Source organism: Choloepus didactylus, chromosome 5 (assembly GCF_015220235.1).
Source record: "Choloepus didactylus isolate mChoDid1 chromosome 5, mChoDid1.pri, whole genome shotgun sequence".
NCBI classification, from domain to species: domain Eukaryota; kingdom Metazoa; phylum Chordata; class Mammalia; order Pilosa; family Megalonychidae; genus Choloepus; species Choloepus didactylus.
The window spans coordinates 69231889-69251013 of record NC_051311.1 but is presented as its reverse complement, the minus strand read 5'-3'; the positions used below and the strand labels follow the sequence as shown (position 1 = coordinate 69251013).

The 19125-nt window shown below is 34.8% G+C and overlaps 1 protein-coding gene across 1 annotated transcript in view; it reads right to left on the bottom strand.

Moving 5' to 3' along the window:
• The window catches only part of WASL (WASP like actin nucleation promoting factor), a 77987-nt gene that overhangs the window by 11162 nt on the left and 47700 nt on the right, over positions 1–19125 (bottom strand). The window contains exons 5-9 of the mRNA XM_037836262.1: positions 17576–17599; positions 7969–8137; positions 7212–7254; positions 6036–6189; positions 801–1321 (exon numbers count right to left, since the gene is read on the bottom strand). Coding sequence (XP_037692190.1) covers positions 801–1321; positions 6036–6189; positions 7212–7254; positions 7969–8137; positions 17576–17599 — 911 coding nt within the window. The remainder of the gene's footprint in view (positions 1–800; positions 1322–6035; positions 6190–7211; positions 7255–7968; positions 8138–17575; positions 17600–19125) is intronic.

The following is a 19125-nucleotide window of genomic DNA, read 5'->3' as shown; positions in this document are numbered from 1 at the left end:
TCTCTGTGGTTCCTTCTGCAGTACAACAGCAGAGTTGAGAAGCTGTGATAGAGACTACATGGACTGCAAACTTAAACTACTTACTATCTGGTCCTCTATAAAAAAATGTTGGTTGACCTCTGCTCTATAATATTAAAGGATGACCTCATCCAATTCAGAGAATCCAAAATTATCTGCCTTCACTCTCTGAAATTCTATTAGAAGTCTCTCAGTTTTCTCTGGAGTCTGATTCTCTACTAATCTAAATTGCAGGATATGGAAGCTGTAGAATATGGTTTAATTTTCATAAAGTTACTGGTTGCAATATACCAAGGTGATTCCAACTGGTTTCAAGTAGGGCTATTTTTCCTTCCTCATAGTTTAATATAGATTTTTCTTTAAAGTACTTTCTTTTAAAAAAGGAAAAGTCTAGAACAATGAATTGCAAACATGCTGTAAAATTCCATTTATATGAAATTTTAGAACAGGCTAAACTAATGGATGGTGATAAAAATCAAATGAGTGTTTGTTTTTGCGAGGAGGACTGACTAGAAAAAGGCATGAGAGAACTTTCTGGGGTGGTGGAAATGTTCTACATTTTGATATAGAAATATGGGTCACATGGGGATAGGCATTTACCAACACTGAACTTAAAATCTGTACATTTCACCGTATGTAAAATATTTTTTTTAATTTGTAGGATTAAAAAAAAAATGAATAGTAAACTAAAAAAAAAAAATTTTTTTTCAAAGATTTCTTATAAATTCCCTTAACATTCCATTATGACAAATGATCTAAAATCAAAAAAGCAGATTACTTACAGATTTTAGCTGAATACCCTGTCGTATCTGGTCTAAAAGTGCATCCCTTCCAGAGCAGGACACCGGTCGACTGTTCTGTTCCACTTTTTTCAGCTGAGCTCCCTCTCTAATTTGATCTAAAAGAGCTGCTTTGCTTCCTGCAGGAGTTGGAACTTGGTGGTCACCTTCAGAAGGAAGGCCAGGGGGAGGAGGTGGCCCTGGAGGAGGCGGAGGTGGAGGCGGTGGGGGTGGTACCCCTGATCCTGCCACCAATAGAGGTGGAGGCGGTGGAGGAGGCCCTGAAGGTGCTGCGGCAGGAAGGGATGGAGGCGGTGGAGGGTACATCCTATTTGGTGGCGGTGGAGGGACTCCTACACCTGGCCTGGAAGGAGGCGGTGGTGGAGGTGCAGCTGTGGGAGCTCTTGAAGGTGGTGGAGGAGGAGCACCTCTTCCCCTGGCAGGAGGGGGAGGAGGGCCTGAACTATGTGGAGGGGGTGGGGGAGGAGGTGGACCTCCCCTTGATGGTGGTGGAGGTGGTGGTGCTGAAATAAAAACAGAAAAAAAGCATGTTTTTCCCCCACAAATAAATTGGAAAAGCAATTTGCTTTAACATGTATAAAATCAAAATATCAAGAAAAAAGGCCTCATCTTTACATTTTATTTTACAGATGATAATTTGCAATTCTAGTTGAGAATCACCTTTCTATTGTTTCTTGAAAAATATTTGCTAAAACTTTAAGTAAAATTCAGTTTTTAGGAATTGGTACCATTTCTAGAGGTAAGAGGAATAAACACTTGTTACATAATAATGAAAATATAACAATGAAATTGAACATGGTCAACAAGCATTATTTTACATTTTAATAAAAATTAATGGATACCTTCCTTCTTTAAAGAATCTAGCACATTTAGTGTCTTTATAAAATCAATTCACATTCAGAATTGAATAACTATGGAGCATAACTCATCAAAATGTATTCACATTAATCTTAGCTAAAACCCAAATATAAATGCTTTAAAATATACATATATATAAACCGTTGTCACTTAAATTATATTTGCATTTTTATAATATAATGTCCTGTATTTCTAAAAGATGATTAGCAATTCTAGTAGGGACAATAGAGGGACTGGTTGCTGAGTTGAAATGGTACTTATTCAGAAGGCATGGACTAACCAATATACAAATTAACTGAGAATTTCTCTACACTGCAAAATTAAATTAAAGTTAAATAACATATTACCATTATTTTGATAGTAATGATTCTTATTCTACTTAAACCAAGTGAAAATGGAAACTTAAAGGACAGAATTTTTAGAGACTCAACTGGGAAAAAGGACTACTCCTCAAAGTAGTAATTTTTATTTTTATTACATTTTTGGAGGCATGAATTTGACAATATACACAAACTCACATAAAAATAAAATTCCTCATTATTTCTCCCTTCATTTAAAGAGTGAATAAAACATGCAGCTCTTTTCAGGAATAGAAAAATCCTAGAAGCCATAACAGCTATTTGTATTTACTGACACAAAGTCTACTATGGTATTAGTGAATATTCCTACCCATTTATACGGGTAAAAATATCTACCTTAATAACAAATAACAACAGGCTTATACACTCAGTAATGCAATAATACCAGGAAGAAAAAAAACAACAACCCTCATTTCAAAGGGAATAAAACAGTAGCTTACAATTTCCTTTGGGGTAATCCGTGGGAATTGTGCTATAAAAATTGCCATCAAGTATAATCATAAACTTTGGAAGAAATATGTAGAAAGGCCAATACTCACATGGTAATTGTCTCCTGGCATACAAAAATTTCAAACAGGAAACAATAAACAGCAGAAAGCAGGAGTTACCCCACCTAGATACAGGCCATCAAAAAGGAAGCTCCTAAGATTTATACTCAAGGTTATACTTGGGGTTGGGGTTTATAGCTAAGGTTCTCCCAATTTTCTCACTGGATTCAAAGTAAGGAGACTCAAAATTTGCTGAAAGCAAAGAGCTCCTTTTCTGACCTACGTTTTACAATCAAAGAGGGAAAAAAAAACCCAAACAAAACAGAGGATATGACAAAATATATATTACCTATACCCCCTGAATAAGTCAGTGAATCAAACCCTTTAAGCAGATGCAATAATTTTGTTTTTATCAATTTTAGGTTTATATCTCACATACCAATGATATTTGTCTCTACTGGAATTTTTATGATTTGGTTGCTATTTAGCAGGAAAAGAACCAGACTACTCTATTTCACAAGGAATTAAACAGCCAATCATTTCTCATGGTTTCACCAATGACTTTGAATTCATAATCTTTTAAATATAAAATAGTATTTCTTCAGTAGAGAGAATTAAATTTCTTTCTGAGTATAGCGTAAGTTCAGCATTTCTATTACCTTAAAAAGTGACTCAGGAAACTTCTCTATTTTCTTGAAGAAAACATCTATTATCAAGTTTCAATTTTATAGTCTGTATTACGTCTACATAGGAAGGAAAGTATCCAAAAGACAAACCATTACACAAGGTAACAATGTGAAAGAATTACAAAAGGAGAGGAAAGAACAGATGACAAAAAGCTAGTTAGGTTTACATGCACAAAAATGTCTGCCAAGCAGACACTACAGCCACTATGAGAAAGTCTGTCTACAGATTTTCAAAACGGAGTCACCACACATACCAGATTCAGAATGGCAAAAGTATTTCCTAGATTTTTATAAAGAAACTAGGTGAAAAATATAAATAAAATTTTAACAAATAAAAACTTAATCTTACTCTCAAAGCTTTGTTAAAAAGGAAGACTGGAGCACATTGAAAATGCCTGTCTTGATCGCACACAAAAAAATGTTGATATATTTAAAAATAATTAAGTATTATTTCAGATCATATTAAGAATAGTTGGTAGATACTCTCTAGCTATTTATAGGAATTAGAAGAGATTTTGAAATAATATAAACATGACAAATATAATAGTATAGAATTTAGGAAACAAAAAAATTGCTCTCAGCACTTTCATCAAGATGAAGCATATAGAAAAATATTTAACATAAATTAAATTTATGGGAATACTGACAACTCCCTGAGGCTAGAATCTATAGAACTGTGTTTATTTCTGGTTAGTTTCTGCTCCCTGCCCCAAAATGATGTAAAAACTTTTGTATATTTTATAGATGTGGTTGAAAAAGTGCCCAGTGTAAAACAGCAATCACTAAAAATAAGAAGGAATAATAATAAAGAAATGGTACTGTGGGCAAGAGGTGTTTTTAAAAGTCCACAGAATTTCAATAAAATTATCTAAATTATAGATGAAATACTAGCTTGGACTTATATAAATTTTCTTTTAATTTTAGCATCCATATAACCAAAACATTAGTTTAAATAGAGGGTAGAAAACGTCAATGGAAGTTAGATTTGGAGTCAGGATATATGCACTCCAGAAAACCAACACATCACAGCATGCATAATTTAGAGCACTGGGTCAAATAACATCCCACATACATACCACTCCATTGTGGTGGACCTACAGAACAGATTATTATGAGTTAATGAACTTCAATTTTCCCAGACACAAAGACATGTTGGAAATCATAAGCCTACTACTTTGTATACACCTGATTACATGATTTTGCAAAATCAGGTTCAGGAGATTTGATTCAGTAAAAAGCTTATTTTCAAAACAAATTCATAAATTTATTCTTTATACTTCTGAAGATTGATTTACATTATATGCTAAGCCTCGAAAAAATTTCCTCAACAAATAATTTGCCTTTTTACTCTTCCTTTAAAAAAAATTTATCTTCCACAAAATCATTCTTTGATGTCTAAAAGGTCCCACATTGTGATTAAGTTCTTAAATATAGTAAGAATTTAACTTTGTACCAAAGCACATTTTTTAAATACCTAAAACAAACAAACAGGAGAAATACAAATACAGGTAATTTAATTCAGGAAAGACTTTGCCTAATTTGATGTTTTAAAAGCAGCCAGAATAACAAGTAGTAATAACAAAGTTTAAATAAAAAACCCAATCAAGTTATTATGGTCAACTCCCTGTTATAGGTATTCAGGGTGAGAGGGAACAGTATGAATGGTCCAATAATGTTAAGAGTAATATGTAAACTTATACATTCAGAGAGCTCAAAGAGACCCTGAACTTCATTTGGCAGTTAAAGTGTGTGCTAACAGCAGAGAAAGAGAGAGTCAAGGAACACACTAGGGTCCTTAAGACCTTTCATCACCTGCATGCTAAGAACTTTGACACTAGGAACATTTAAAAACAACAGTGGTGCTGTGGCCAAGATGAGTTTTTAAAAACTGACAAAATTTGGAAATCTTACTATTTTTTACATAGTAAAATAAATTACCCTTGTGCAGTTTCAATGGAACTAGCATTGTATTTCCAAAGTAGCAATTAATGACCTGGTATTTATTTACATATTTGTTTACACACTGGACAGTAAGGTTTTGAGAGCAGAAACCATATTTTTTTTTACTTCTAAATATCCTGAGTAGAAACCAGTGCTGGCATACTAATGTTTACTGAACTTAAGGGTGAATGAATAAATCGAAGATTAAATAATCATAAGCAGTAAACAAAAGACACAGATAAACCAAACACTGAATTTAAAATGACAGTTAAATTTTTTAAATGAGCATTTTTAGCTGCAGTTTACTCTGCTACCCTCTCTATTATGAGTAAGCTAAAACTAGGAAGAAGAAAAGCAGTCCCAAATGGACAAGGGGGCAGATGACTTACTGGAAAATTTAGTTACCGTATCTGCATTTTATTGTGACCATTAAGGCACAACTAAAATACAAGACGAAATATCAGATCCTAAAAGGATGCAAAAGATGTTTGTGCTTTCAGGTACTGAAAGACAAATTTTATATGTTATCTAAGAAAAAGGTTTGCATGTCAAGATTAATAGATTTACATTATTTACATTTTGAAAATGTTTGCATTATTGATGAGAAAATGAATATATATCAAATATTTAGACAACTACAATCCTTAATCCTAAAGAACAACATCCAGAAGATTTTCTAAGGATTTTCATAGATTAAATATAAAACTTGTTAATAATAAGCAAAACCTTACCAAGCTTTCACATTTTGTGCCAAACAAGTTATCCATAAATTCAAACATTCTACTCAAGAAAGGTATGAATGCGTATAGCTGTCTTCCATAATACTGACCTCAAAAAATTCAAAAGAAGAAATAGATCAGAATGTTTAATATAAATAAAAGTTACCTTGCCTTCGTAGTTCATTTTTAACAGCTTCAACACCTCCTGTTTTTTCAATAAAGTCATATATAACTTTTGATGTTTCTCTGTCTTTTAGCTGTGCCTCTGAGATTCCACACATATCAAAAAGATTCTTCAATTCTGGATCCAAATTATTCAGCTACAACAGATAAAATAACTACTAACTATATCAATTTTAAAAAAATAAGTATGATAAAATTTAATTCTCATTTGTGTCTTTTATGAAGTTATTTTCTATTAAGTTTATGAAGTTTTGCTATAGTTACATTATTATATGCTAACTAAACTTTCTTATAATAAAATAAAACAGATAACAAAGAATAGAGTTCATACTTCCCCCTCTCTTTTTCATTCCCTATTTTCAAAATAAGGGCATCTCGTTTAGATTTTTACTAACCCATTCATGATTCAGGCATCTTCAGTGTTCACCTATTTCACCTTATCCTAGGTAAGGTTTAGGCATAATCACAAATATAACACAAAAAAGGTAAAACAATTTGAAAATTTGAAGGAAAGGACCTGCTTGCATCCCCAAGCACCTTGTACAACACCCAGCAAGAACAGGAACTCAATGTATGTTTCTGGAGTTAAAACTGTAGCTATAACAAAAGTAACGAAAAGGATTTATCACGTCAATCACAAATATATGTCTCTTCGAAATAATTTTTCCTAACCGATTATTTGTCAAATGTGAAATACATAGAACTTAGGTAACCAAAATACAGTCAAAATGTTAAAAACAGTTCTTATTGCCAACAGTGCTATAAATGAACGAATGATGAAATAGTAGAATGAAAAAAATCCCAATAATTCAACTGGAGATTCAGAATTTGATTACAATAACTTCTAATAATCATTTGGCATTTATTCCCTTGAAATTATCGTCATTTAGCACTTCCTCTCTTGGTTTTCAAAACACCAGGATTTTACTTATACAGTATATAAAACTGAGGATTACAAAAACTTTGTCTTTAGAGAATTAACTATGAATGATAAAATAATACTCTAGTTTCAACTTCAATGGTATATATACATAATCATATGCACATTCAAATAAATACTAGAATTTCCAAAAATGAATAATCATAAAAATCTAAAGGTAGGCTATAAAATTACCCCATATTTAGAGTTACAATGTTCATGGCTTGGAATGATACTTACATCAAAGCCAGTATTTGGATCCCAACCAACATGTCCAATGTGTCTAAAACAGAATATAGAAAAAAGACCAAAAAATGCATTAAAGGGCATTAAAAACATACACTATATTTACATGAATTCCAACCAGTCTTTGAATTTTGGGCCTGAACTAGGAGTTCTCATAGACACAACTATATTCAGGGAAAAAACATGGACAAGCAATCAGGAGAACAGGATTCTATCACTGACTCTGATATTAATTGTGACTTAACATTTTTGCACCATCTCTCTGAGTAACCACTTTTTTCATCTGCTAAACTATCATAAGAATATGTGCACTATATGCCTGAGAGAATGCAGGCTTTGTAATCAGCAAATGATATAATGCATATGCTTGAGAAATGATGTGGCAATAGTAAAGGCTTGTTGCCTCTAGGCAATTACTAAATGCAATTTGTAGAGAAAATTGAGAAATGATTTTTATGTTTAACAAGTAGTTGAAGAAACAACTTGGTTTAATTTTTCTTTACTCATGGATGGAAAGGTAAATAAACTATAAGATTAGCAGATTCATAGAATGCCTATTGGGCAACTACCTTAAAAAAACTAAAAACATAAAACAACCTACTACAAAACCTTTTTAACTAAAAAGGTATGCAAATTATGAATGTAAGGGTCCTCCCCAAAAGAAAACAAAATTTTCTAACAAGTTTAAAAATCATGAGCAGCAATGAATAAATCAAAAGGAAAGACAAGGATAACAGGAGAATTGTCTTACTGGAAATTGCTTGGTGTTCCAATATCTGCCTTAGTTAGTCTTTTCTTTTTAGCTTTTCCTTTCTTCTTTTCTTTGGTATGGGAGATATTGTTGACTTGTGAACCATAAAATCTATTTGTTGTAATTTCTGGATTTTTTATGTCAACTGTTGCCATGGGTAGATTAGGACCTGCAAATAAAGCCAAAAAAACATAAAAGGGATATCATTTAAGTTAAAATTTAAATATGGTAGTAATTTAAAATTTAAATAATATCTTCTTTCTGAAGTAGGACTATGTCAATACAATTATTTAAATTTTCATTTAAATCTGCACATTAAAATTTTATAATGTGAAAAGTACTAAATTTCAAAAACCTGTAATTAATTTTTATACACATTACCAGAGATACATTATTTCACGAAGTCTAATGAAGAACATGAACTTTCAACTAGAATTTAAATTCAGTTGGTCTGATCCCTCAGATTTTGACTAAGCCTCATACCTAATACAGTACTCAATGATGAAGAGGTATAAATTACATAACAATATGGATAAAGAAAATGAAAGAAGTATCAACTTTGTTTTAAACTGAACAAAGAAATCTACTCTTACATTTTTGCTTCAATTTTATTAGTATACAAGGAAAAAACAGTAAAATTATTACTATCATTTTAGCAAAATTGCCATATTCAAGGGCAGTAATATTTTCCCCATCAGTATAGATATACCTTGGATATCAGAAGTACAGAGCTCAAAAACTTAAAATGTAAAAATTCTCAAAACAGTCATTTTCCTCAAAAATCAACTGTAAAAATATCTCAGACACCAAAAGATATTATCAACATCTTCAGGCATAACACTAAATGTAGTAAAAAACCTGTCTATAACTAACAAAAATTTTCTTAGTCTTAAAATCATGAGCCTAAATGAAATGTATTCCACTTAAAAATTCCTAATAGATTTAATTAAAGGGCAAACATGTTACATAGAGATCCTATTTTAATTTTTCTTTTTCTGACAAAACCTATCAGCCCGAATCCCTTTGAGATGACTGCATTAATGACAACTTTTAAAATGCTGTATAAAATACTATCATCCTTGTGCAGAAGAATTAACACAGCAGGGCTGGGGGTGCCACCCTTACAAAGGCCTGCTTGCAAGGGTCGCCCTTGGCTGGCATCTGGAAACTTGGATTTTGGGAGGGTCCTCACCATTCTCTGATAAGGAGAGGGCTCACTGGGCCACAAACAAAAACTGTTTATGCAAACAAGGCAGTTTATACTGAAAACCTTCTTTCCTTCTGGGAATCTGGAATTTTGGTACATGCTTGGCAGAGGGTGTCAGTGTGACTAGCGCCCAATAAAAACTCTGGGCCACTAGTCTCTAACGAGCTTTCCCGATAGACAACATTCAACTGTGATGTCACAACTCATTTCCGGGGAAATTAAGTGCGTCCTGTGAGTCCCACTGGGAGAGGACTTGGAAGCTTGTGTGTGGTTTCCTCTGTACTTCACCCCATGCACCTTTCCCCTTTACTGATTTTGCTTTACATACTTTTACTGTAATAAATCTGCATGAACAAATCATCAGCCCTGGAGGTGGTCTTGGTGAACCCCAATCAAATCAGAGCGGCAAAAAGAAATTCCCAGAAATTATAGGCTACTGCAAATCAGGTATCATTAAATGCTAATTTAACTGTAATCTTTCATGCTAAAAACTTCAAATATACCTATTTACTAAAGTTATCATAAAGAAAAGTTTTACGCACATGGGTAAACAGATTTTCTCCCTCTCTACACTAATAGTAAAGCTGAAATACTGCTAATATGAAATTATGAACACTATCAGCTACATTATTGGATAAGTAAGCTACTTGGAAAAACGTATATTTTTAATGTCACCAAAATTCATCTATTTTCTACCCATATTAAAAGTCTACTTTTATATAAATATAAAAGTTTTAGTTATAATTTAATAAAAATTAATTCCAAAGGAAGTTGCTTATATTGGCAAGATAGAAATTCTTCTTGGAAGAACAGAAGCTAATGAATAATACGGATAAAATCATTAAAAGCTGATTCAGTGTCAAGGGATAACCTGAAAATGATTAGATCAAGAAAGGAAGGATAGTTAAACAATACAGAATGACTTGAAAAGTTGATTAGATAGTAGATAAAAGATCTGGACTGTCAAATTTGTTCAGATATCAAATTTCAGGATTCACTGCAGTTTCACAAAATAAGGGACTTACTAAGAACATCCAGAATTGGGATCAGATTTGTACCTTCATACTCATCTACTGAACTGTTTTACTTTTCATTTTCCCCTTTCTGCCATCTTTCTTCTTATAACTTACATTTACCAGTCAGTATCAGCAAAATCCTCCACAATAAGATGCTGTAAATTCTGTTTACTATCATCTTTATATTTAATAGAATTTAAGAAGTGACAAGACAGATTTAGGAATATCACAGTTAGGCACTCTCTATATAGCAACCTTTCTAAAATAGGTTTTCAAATAGGAACTGTAATCAATCAAATTCATCATTTAAAAACAACAACATAAAAAGTCAACCTTAATTAGTTTTCGGAGAAAAAAGCAAAAACATTTCTTTGCTGCTTTAGCTTATATAAATAAGCAATCTATTGTATTACAGATGATCTAAATGGTAAGAGAATTGGGTAAAGTTTAATGGTTAAATTATCTAAGCCAGTAAATTCTTTTCTGGGCAATGATGAACTTAATGTTCTTGTCAGCTTGATTCATGACTCACTAGAAAAAGTAACTGCCACTGAAGAAGATTCGAGAATGAAGAGGACAGAACAAAATTTAAGCAGCATGTGAAATGAACAACAAAATTTAACTCACAGTGCAGTAAAAAATCAGGCATGAATATATTGTTAACGCTTCTGCCAAGCAGTTTATAAAGCCCTAGCACTACCCCTTTAGGAATATTATAGATGAATTTCATTAGCACCCAGTTAAAAAGAGTATTTAAATAAGTCCATATAGGAAAACCCAGATTATAGAAATGTATATAAAATTAGCATTAGATGGAATATTAGAGTTTTTTTCTAAACCTGTCATGTTACAGATGAAGAAAATGAAGGGCAAGAAGAGTCAGATGATCTGTTTAAAGTCACACAATTAGTGACAGAGGCAAAGGTGAATTCTTGTATCTCACTTCTTTGTCCACTATTACACTTCTATTAACTAGTCTTTTACATAAAAGCCAAACCATAAGGTGACTGATTAATGGTAACTTTACAAATGTCATATATTATTTCTTCACCAATTTATCAGTTCTCTCAGTTTATAATCCAACAGTTCTAGTTCACTTCAATAAATATTTACTGAGTAACAACCTTCAGAATTTAGGAAACAAGGTTTCCTACACATTTAAGAGATTAAGGTAGTTGGCTATTTCTGTTAACAACAGTCATTTACTTTAGAGTTTAAAGGTATTAGGAAATAAGTTTAAAATGATGTTCTAAAGCCTAATTAAACATTTTTTTTTTCAAAAGTGACACTAAAAACTGATGCCTTAGATAAGGTACAGGGTCTTTTTTTTTTAATTAGAATTTATGGAAGATTTGGTAACAGAGATCATTTACAATCTTAAGTCCTTTTAAGTAAGGTTTAATTTAATTATTCCATTTATAAAATTAAACTCATCCTATGACCATCTACAAAGTAAATACATAATAGAGGTGGTTATTTCTCTTTTTCTCCTCAAAAAAATAGTCAAATGACAAATTATTTCTTCTGATTAAGGAAAACCATCATAGGAAAGGGTTTTAAAATATTTTCACTGAAAAAAACATTTCCAGTTAATTTTAAATCTAAAAGAACAGCTAAAATCTTCCTCTTAATTACATAAAAAAGCAGAGAACTCTCATCAAGGTGAAATAATTGAGAGACAGGTGGCCCAGAAACCTTCCATGTTTAAGCAGTCCTGAAACTGAGAACAAATCATTGAATGGCCAATAAAGAAAAAAGAAAGATGTATGGATTAGGAGTTAGTGAGGAAGATTCTGAATTGCATCTTAGGAATATGTTACCCCTACATGTCTTTTTAATAGTTATAATTTGAAAAAGTCTGGTAAACTGATAATCCAAATGAGGACAAAGACCAAGCATCTACATGGGCATAGCATGATGTGGTTAAGATACCCACTGCCACCAAGTGGTGGTGCATCAAAGGCAGAAAAGTAATATGCCTCCTCGAAAATAGTGGTCTCTGCATAGTGGGGAGAGCAAGAACATCAACTGCAGAGCAGGAAAACATATTAAAACTTCTATTTATAATTTATTTATTTTTATGTATGCAATATATTCAATAACTTCATAAATAAATAATAAATATTGGCAATGCATGCTCTATAATTTTGTTTTTTAACAGTTCTATTTTTTAAAACTATCCATTTACTTAATGAAAAAGAAAGTTTGGGGCTATTGCACCAAAGGCTTTAAATTATAGATCAAAAACTATAAAATAAACAACAATCTCAAGGAAAGAAGCCACATTTAAGTATGTCTCTCTTCTTAGTAGAGGTAATTGTGAGTTACCACAGTCAAGAATTCCCAAATTCTATCCATGCATGGAAATTAGGTGCCTCGTCAGAAAAATATTTTATATGAAAATGTAAACAAAAAAACCATAAAGTATTTATATCTTCAATTACATGATCTGTATATCATCTACATTTTTAAATTTCAGATTACTTTTTTTTACATGCCCCCACCAGGAAGCTTGTCCCACAGGTATTCAATATATGCTCACAGAATACACAGTAATTTAATAATTTTAAAAGAGGTTAAAATGAACACACATAAAGAAAAAATCTCTACATTGCCTTAAGAGATCACAAATGAATGGCTCATGACTCAGCTGTACCTGTTTCCTTTGCCTCTGCTACTGACTGTGTAACCTGAGGCATGTTACTTCCCATATCCAGGTCTCGGTTTCCCTGTCATAGTCATCTTGACATTGTAGTATAATGGTTATGGGGCCAGGCTCCAGAGTCAGACTGCAGAGAGTACTGCCCAACCACATTACTTATGTGACAATTGTGCCCCAGTTCTGAAATCAACAGATCCCGGAAAGGAAGGAAGAGACCAGCAGATGCTGCCACGTGCCTTGCCATGTGACACAGGAGCCAAGGATCACTGGCAGCTGGTCCTTGGGAAGAAAGCATCGCCATGATGACACTTTGATTTGGACATCTTCCCAGACTCTAACCGTTAAGCAAATAAATTACCATTGTTTAAGCCAAACCATTTCACGATGTCTGACTGGAGCAGCCTAGGAAACTAAAACAGATTTTGGTACCAGGAGAGTAGGGTGCTGGTATTGCAAATACCAAAAATGTGGGAATGGTCTTGGAATTGGGTAATGGGTAGAGGCTGGATGAATTGTGAGGTACCTGAGGTAAAAGGCCTAGACTGCTTTGAACAGACTGTAGAAATAGGGATGCTAAAGGTACTTCTGTTGAGGACTTAGAAGAAAATGACAAATGCATAACTGGAAACTGGAGGAAAGGCAATCCGAGTTTTAAAGTGGCAGCAAACTGGCAAAATTGAGTTCTGATGTCGGATAGAAGACAGAGTTTGAAAGCGACTGTGCTGGGTTGAAAATATTATATACCCCAGAAAAAGCCATGTTCTTTAATGCAATATCGTGAGCAGATGTTATTAGTCTTGATTAGGTTGGAACCTTTTGGATTAAGTTGTTTCCATGGAGATGTGACCCACTCAACTGTGGGTTATACATTTGACTGGATTGTTTCCATGGAGGTGTGCCCCCCCCCATTCAGGACGGGACTTGATCAGTCCACTGGGGTCTTACAAAGTTCACAAGTAGGACCTCAGAGCTGCAGCAGAGGCAGACATTTTGAAGATGGCCGTTGAAAGCTGGTATTTTAGAGAATGCCATTTTGAAATGCAATCTGGGAGGAGCAAGCAGACGCCAGCCACGTGCCTTCCCAGCTAACAGAGGTTTCCGGATGCCACTGGCCTTTCTCCAATGAATGTGCCCTATTGTTGATGCCTTACCTTGGACACTTTATGGCCTTAAGACTGTAACTTTGTAACCAAATAAACCCCCTTTATAAAATCCAATCCATTTCTGGTGTTTTGCAAAATTGCAGCATTAGTGAACCGCAACAGTGATGAACTGGGATTTTTAGCTGAAGAGATTTCCAAACTAAACGCAAAAAGTACAGCTTTTTAGTAAAATACCAGAGAAAAGGGATAAGCTAGGAACTGAATTCGTGGGCAGAAGAAACAAGAAACTGAGGTTTGGAAAATTCTGAGTTTCCAGGAAGTGAGTTCCCAGAGGATAGTGCTCCTAGTGTTCCATGTGAGGCTTTAACTGAACATGGAACCAGTCAGCCGTTTCAGTGCAAATCAGGATTGGAGGTGCAGTTATCTAAGAAGGATCTGGGGAAAATCCCACTGTCTGATGGTTTGGATCCCTGTGTACTACACGCAAAACCAACAAGTTTTTTGCAAGATCTGTATGAATGGAACCACTGCCAGCCAGACCAAAAGGGACAGAAAAGGGACAGACTGAAGGAAAAATCACGTCAAGGTTAAAGCCATGGAAGCTGAAATCTTCTTGGGTCAAGAGAACTGACCCACTCTTGGGTGTGGAAAGGATGAGTAAGCCCCAGCACTTGGAGACGATGGGCCTTCTGTCAGTTGGTCAGGAAGAGTGCTACCACCCCAGTTTTCTCAGATGCCCAGGGGATTGTGGAGAATCTTGGCTGCTACCCCAATGCCTGATGATGTGGACCCTAGGTCCTGGGGATTTAAGAGAGCCTGGCCACCATCCTGATGCTTAAAGAGGTTGGAGCCTTCATCCTAGTATACAGGGAGAGCAGAGCTGCTGTGTAAGCACTTGGAAAGGGTGCAGCTGCCTACTCCATCAGGCCCAAAGGACAAAACATTGTTCTACAGATGACTCTCAGATCCTGAAATCTAATGGAGTATGCCTTGCAGGGTTTTAGAATTGTTTGGGACCTGTGACCCATGTTTTCCTTCCAATTTCTCTCTAGGGGAAAAGGCATGTTTATCCTATGCTTGCCTTTCCATTATATATTGGAAGCAGATAACTTGTTCTATATGTTCCACAGTTCCACACATGGAGGGGAACTATGCCCCGGGTCAGACCACACCCATAACTGATTTTGATGAGACTTTGTACTGTTTCTCTATGACTTAAGGCTTTTTGAATATTGTGATGGAATGAATGTATTTTGAATGTAAAAAGAACATGTCTTTTTGAAATCCAGAGGGTGGGATGTGGTGGTCTGAAGCTGTATGTACCCCAGGAAAAGATGCTTAAATTTAATCCACTCCTGTATGTGTGTATACATTTTAAGTAGGACCTTTTGATGAGACTACTTCAGGTAAGGTGTGACCCACCTCACTCAGGTTCTTAATCCTTGTACTGGAGTCCTTTAAAAACAGAACGAAATTCAGACAGAGAGCGAGCGAGAGAGCACCATGGAAGCAAGAAGCTAAAATCAACAAAAACTGGAAGAGAAGGGAAAGACCAGCAGACACTGCCATGTGCCTTGCCATGTGGCAGAGAAGCCAAAGATCACTGGCAACCTGTTTTCAGGAAGAAAGCATCGCCTTGATGATGGCTTGATTTGGACATTTTCCCAGACTCTAACTGTAAGCGAATAAATTACCACTGTTGAAGCCAAACCATTTCATGGTTTCTGCCTGGAGAAGCTTAGGAAACAAAAATACCCGTTTTCTTCATCTATAAAATGGGGAAAACAGGAACTACTTTATAAGGTGACTGAGCAGGACCTGGGAGGTAATAAATCATTATTAAATAGCAGGTGCTATTATTATTGTTGTCATCCTTTTCATCACGATAACTGGCATTTAGTAAGCATTTACTAGGTACCAGCACTATGCTAAGTGCTTTGATTACTTCATTCAATCCCTACAACAGCCTTGTAAATTAAGTATTAATATTTCCATTTAAGTAAGAAAGTCTAGATAATATTTGGTACATGGTAAGCACTACTGAACTTCTGCTAGCCCCTTTAAAAGATTTAATAAGTTATATAATCCGAAATTTAGTACAGCAATTTCTGGTTCTTGTTTTTTTTTGTTTGTTTGTTTGTTTGTTTTTTAAATCAGGCTTATAAATTGAAGGCCAAAATCAGATGGTAATATATCCTTGTTTAAAAGTCCAACAATCAGCAACAGTTGCTGTGCTGGTTTGGATGCATTATATCCCCCAAAATACCATGTTCTTTGATGCAATCTTCTGGGGGCAGACGTATTAGTGTTGATTAGACTGGAATCCTTTGATTGAGTGTTTCCATGGAGATGTGACTCAATCAACTGTGAGTGATAATTTCCAGGAGGTATTACCACACCCATTCAGGGTGGGTGTTAACTGGATCATTGGAGTCGTATAAAGGAGTTCACAGACAGAGGGACCTTACAGCAATTGGGAGAGACATTTTGAAGAGGAGCTGCAGCTAAGAGAGGACAAAACGCCCCAAGAGCAACATTTTGGAGAAAGCCATTTTGAAATGCAACCTGGGAGCAAATGAACGCCAGTGACGTGCATTCCAAGCTAACAGAGGCTTTCCAAACACCAATGGCCATCCTTTAGTGATGGTACCCTACTGTTGATACCTTACCTTGGACTCTTTATGGCCTTAAGACTGTAACTTTGTAACCAAATAAACCCTTTATAAAAGCCAATCCATATCTGGTATTTTGCATAACAGCAGCATTAGCAAACTGGAATAGTTGCTACATCTAAAGAAATTTGTATTATGTAAATTGGATAATCACTCTAAGTTCTGATGAAAGGATTTGAGGTTTTTTTTTTTTTTAAATAAAGGCAGCCATATTCCACATTGTAATGAAGGCTCCTGGAGCAATGGTTCATAGGGCCAGGGACCCCACTAAAATTTGATGAAAACCATATGTCCTCTCTTCTCAGAGAAAAGAACAAAGAGATATAAATTTAGCTCAAACTTTCAGAGAGGTATATGGAGTTCAGAATGAGAATCTCTGCCTTAGAGGTCTGGGAGCTTGGCTTTTACTTCTTAGCATCCCACTTTCATTTTCTGGTATTCAATAGTTTTTTAAAAAAATAAGTGAATCCATAATACTTAAGTATTCATTATCAAATTAAAGAGGGTTATGTGCAGCCACTATTTGTTCTAACAAACCATCTTAGTAAGTATTTGTACTGAAAGGGGCTGTTTCACATTAACAGTGTGAAATATTGAAATGAGGATAAATCTTAAGGTACGAAAGAAACAAACGTGTTGGACAAAATTTACAGTTTTAAGGAAAATTTTAAACTATATTGTACAGTTTCAAAACTCAGTCAATTGTGTATATAGAACTAAGATGCAAATACTAGTGATGGTCACCCTATTCTTCCTTCCTCATAGAAGAAAAGCCAAATAACACTACATTTTCTAAGTCTCACCTGTCACTCAATATTTTAAAATAAGAACACAACAAACTACAGTATGTGATAATGGATATTAGGTATTAATGTAGGGTACAAGTTTTTATAAGGATTAAACAGTAATCTAAAATCTTTTTGACCAATAATTATTAGAAAGCTTACCGTTTGGGGGGTCTCGTCTTTTCTCTGTTAGAAAACAAAAGAGTATTATTAGACAAATATAATACAACATCAACATAAAAAATTAATTCACAGTCCTTAAGTTAATTGTGCTTATTCTAAGTGAATGTACAAGTGGTTAAAGATGGTATCTCAAAATGTAAAACAAATGGTTTATAATGTAGAATGTAGGGGAACTAGCGATAGAGAGCAATTAAGGAAGGGCAAATGATAACCCAATAAAAACAGATAAGCTATTGTGGGCAAATTTAATGTTCTGGGAATGCCCAGGAATGACTATGGTCTGTTAATTTCTGATGGGTATGGTAGGAACAAGTTCACAGAAATGTTGCTATATTAGGTTATTTTCTTGGGGTAGAGTAGGAACATGTTGGAAGTAAAGTAGTTATCTTAGGTTAGCTATTTTCTTACTCCCTTGTTACAGTTTGTTTGAAATGTTTTTTTTATTGCATGTTTTAAAAAAAAAATTTTTTTTGATATAGTTGATTTAAAAAAAAAGAGTTAATTAAAAAGAAAAAAAAAAAATGAAAAAAATATGCAAAGCCCCCTTGAGGAGCTGGTAGAGAATGCAGGGGTGTTGGGTTTCCCCACCTCGATGGTTGCTGATGTGCTCAAAGGCATAGGGGACTGGTGGTTTGATGGGCTGAGCCCTCTACCACAAGACTTGCCCTTGGGAAGACTGTTGCTGCAAAGGAGAGGCTAGGCCTCCCTATAATTGTTCCTAAGAGTCTCCTCCTGAATGCCTCTTTGTTGCTCAGATGTGGCCCTCTCTCTAGCTAAGCCCACTGGGCAGGTGAAATCGCTGCCCTCCCCTCTAAGTGGGATCTGACACCCAGCTGAGTGAATCTCCCTGGCAATGTGGAATATGATTCCCGGAGAGGAATCTAGACCCGGCATTGTGGGATGGAGAACACCTTCTTGACCAAGAGGGGGATGTGAAAGGAAATGAAATAAGCTTCAGTGGCAGAAAGATTCCAAAAGGAGCCCAGAGGTCACTCTAGTGGGCACTCTTACGCACAATACAGACAACCCTTTTTAGGTTCCAATGAATTGGAATAGCTAGCAGTAAATACCTGAAACTATCAAATTACAACCCAGAACCCATGAATCTTGAAGATGATTGTATAAAGATGTGGGTTATGAGGGGTGACAATGTGATTGGGAAAGCCTTATGGACCACACTCCCCTTTGTCTAGTTTACGGATGGATGAGCAGAAAAATGGGGGAAGAAAAAAAAGGAAAAAAAAAAGGCACCCAGTGTTCTTTTTTACTTTAATTGCTCTTTTTCACTTTAATTTTTATTCTTCTTATTTTTGTGTGTGTGGTAATGAAAATGTCAAAAATTAATTTTGGTGATGGGTGCACAACTATGTGGTGGTACTGTGAACAACTGAATGTATGCTTTGTTTTGTATGACTGCATGGTATGTGAATATATCTCAAAAAATTAATTAAAAAAAAAAAGATGGTATCTCAGAGGACAGACATTTGAACAGACATCTGAATGAAGTGAGAGAGGGAACAGTATATGCA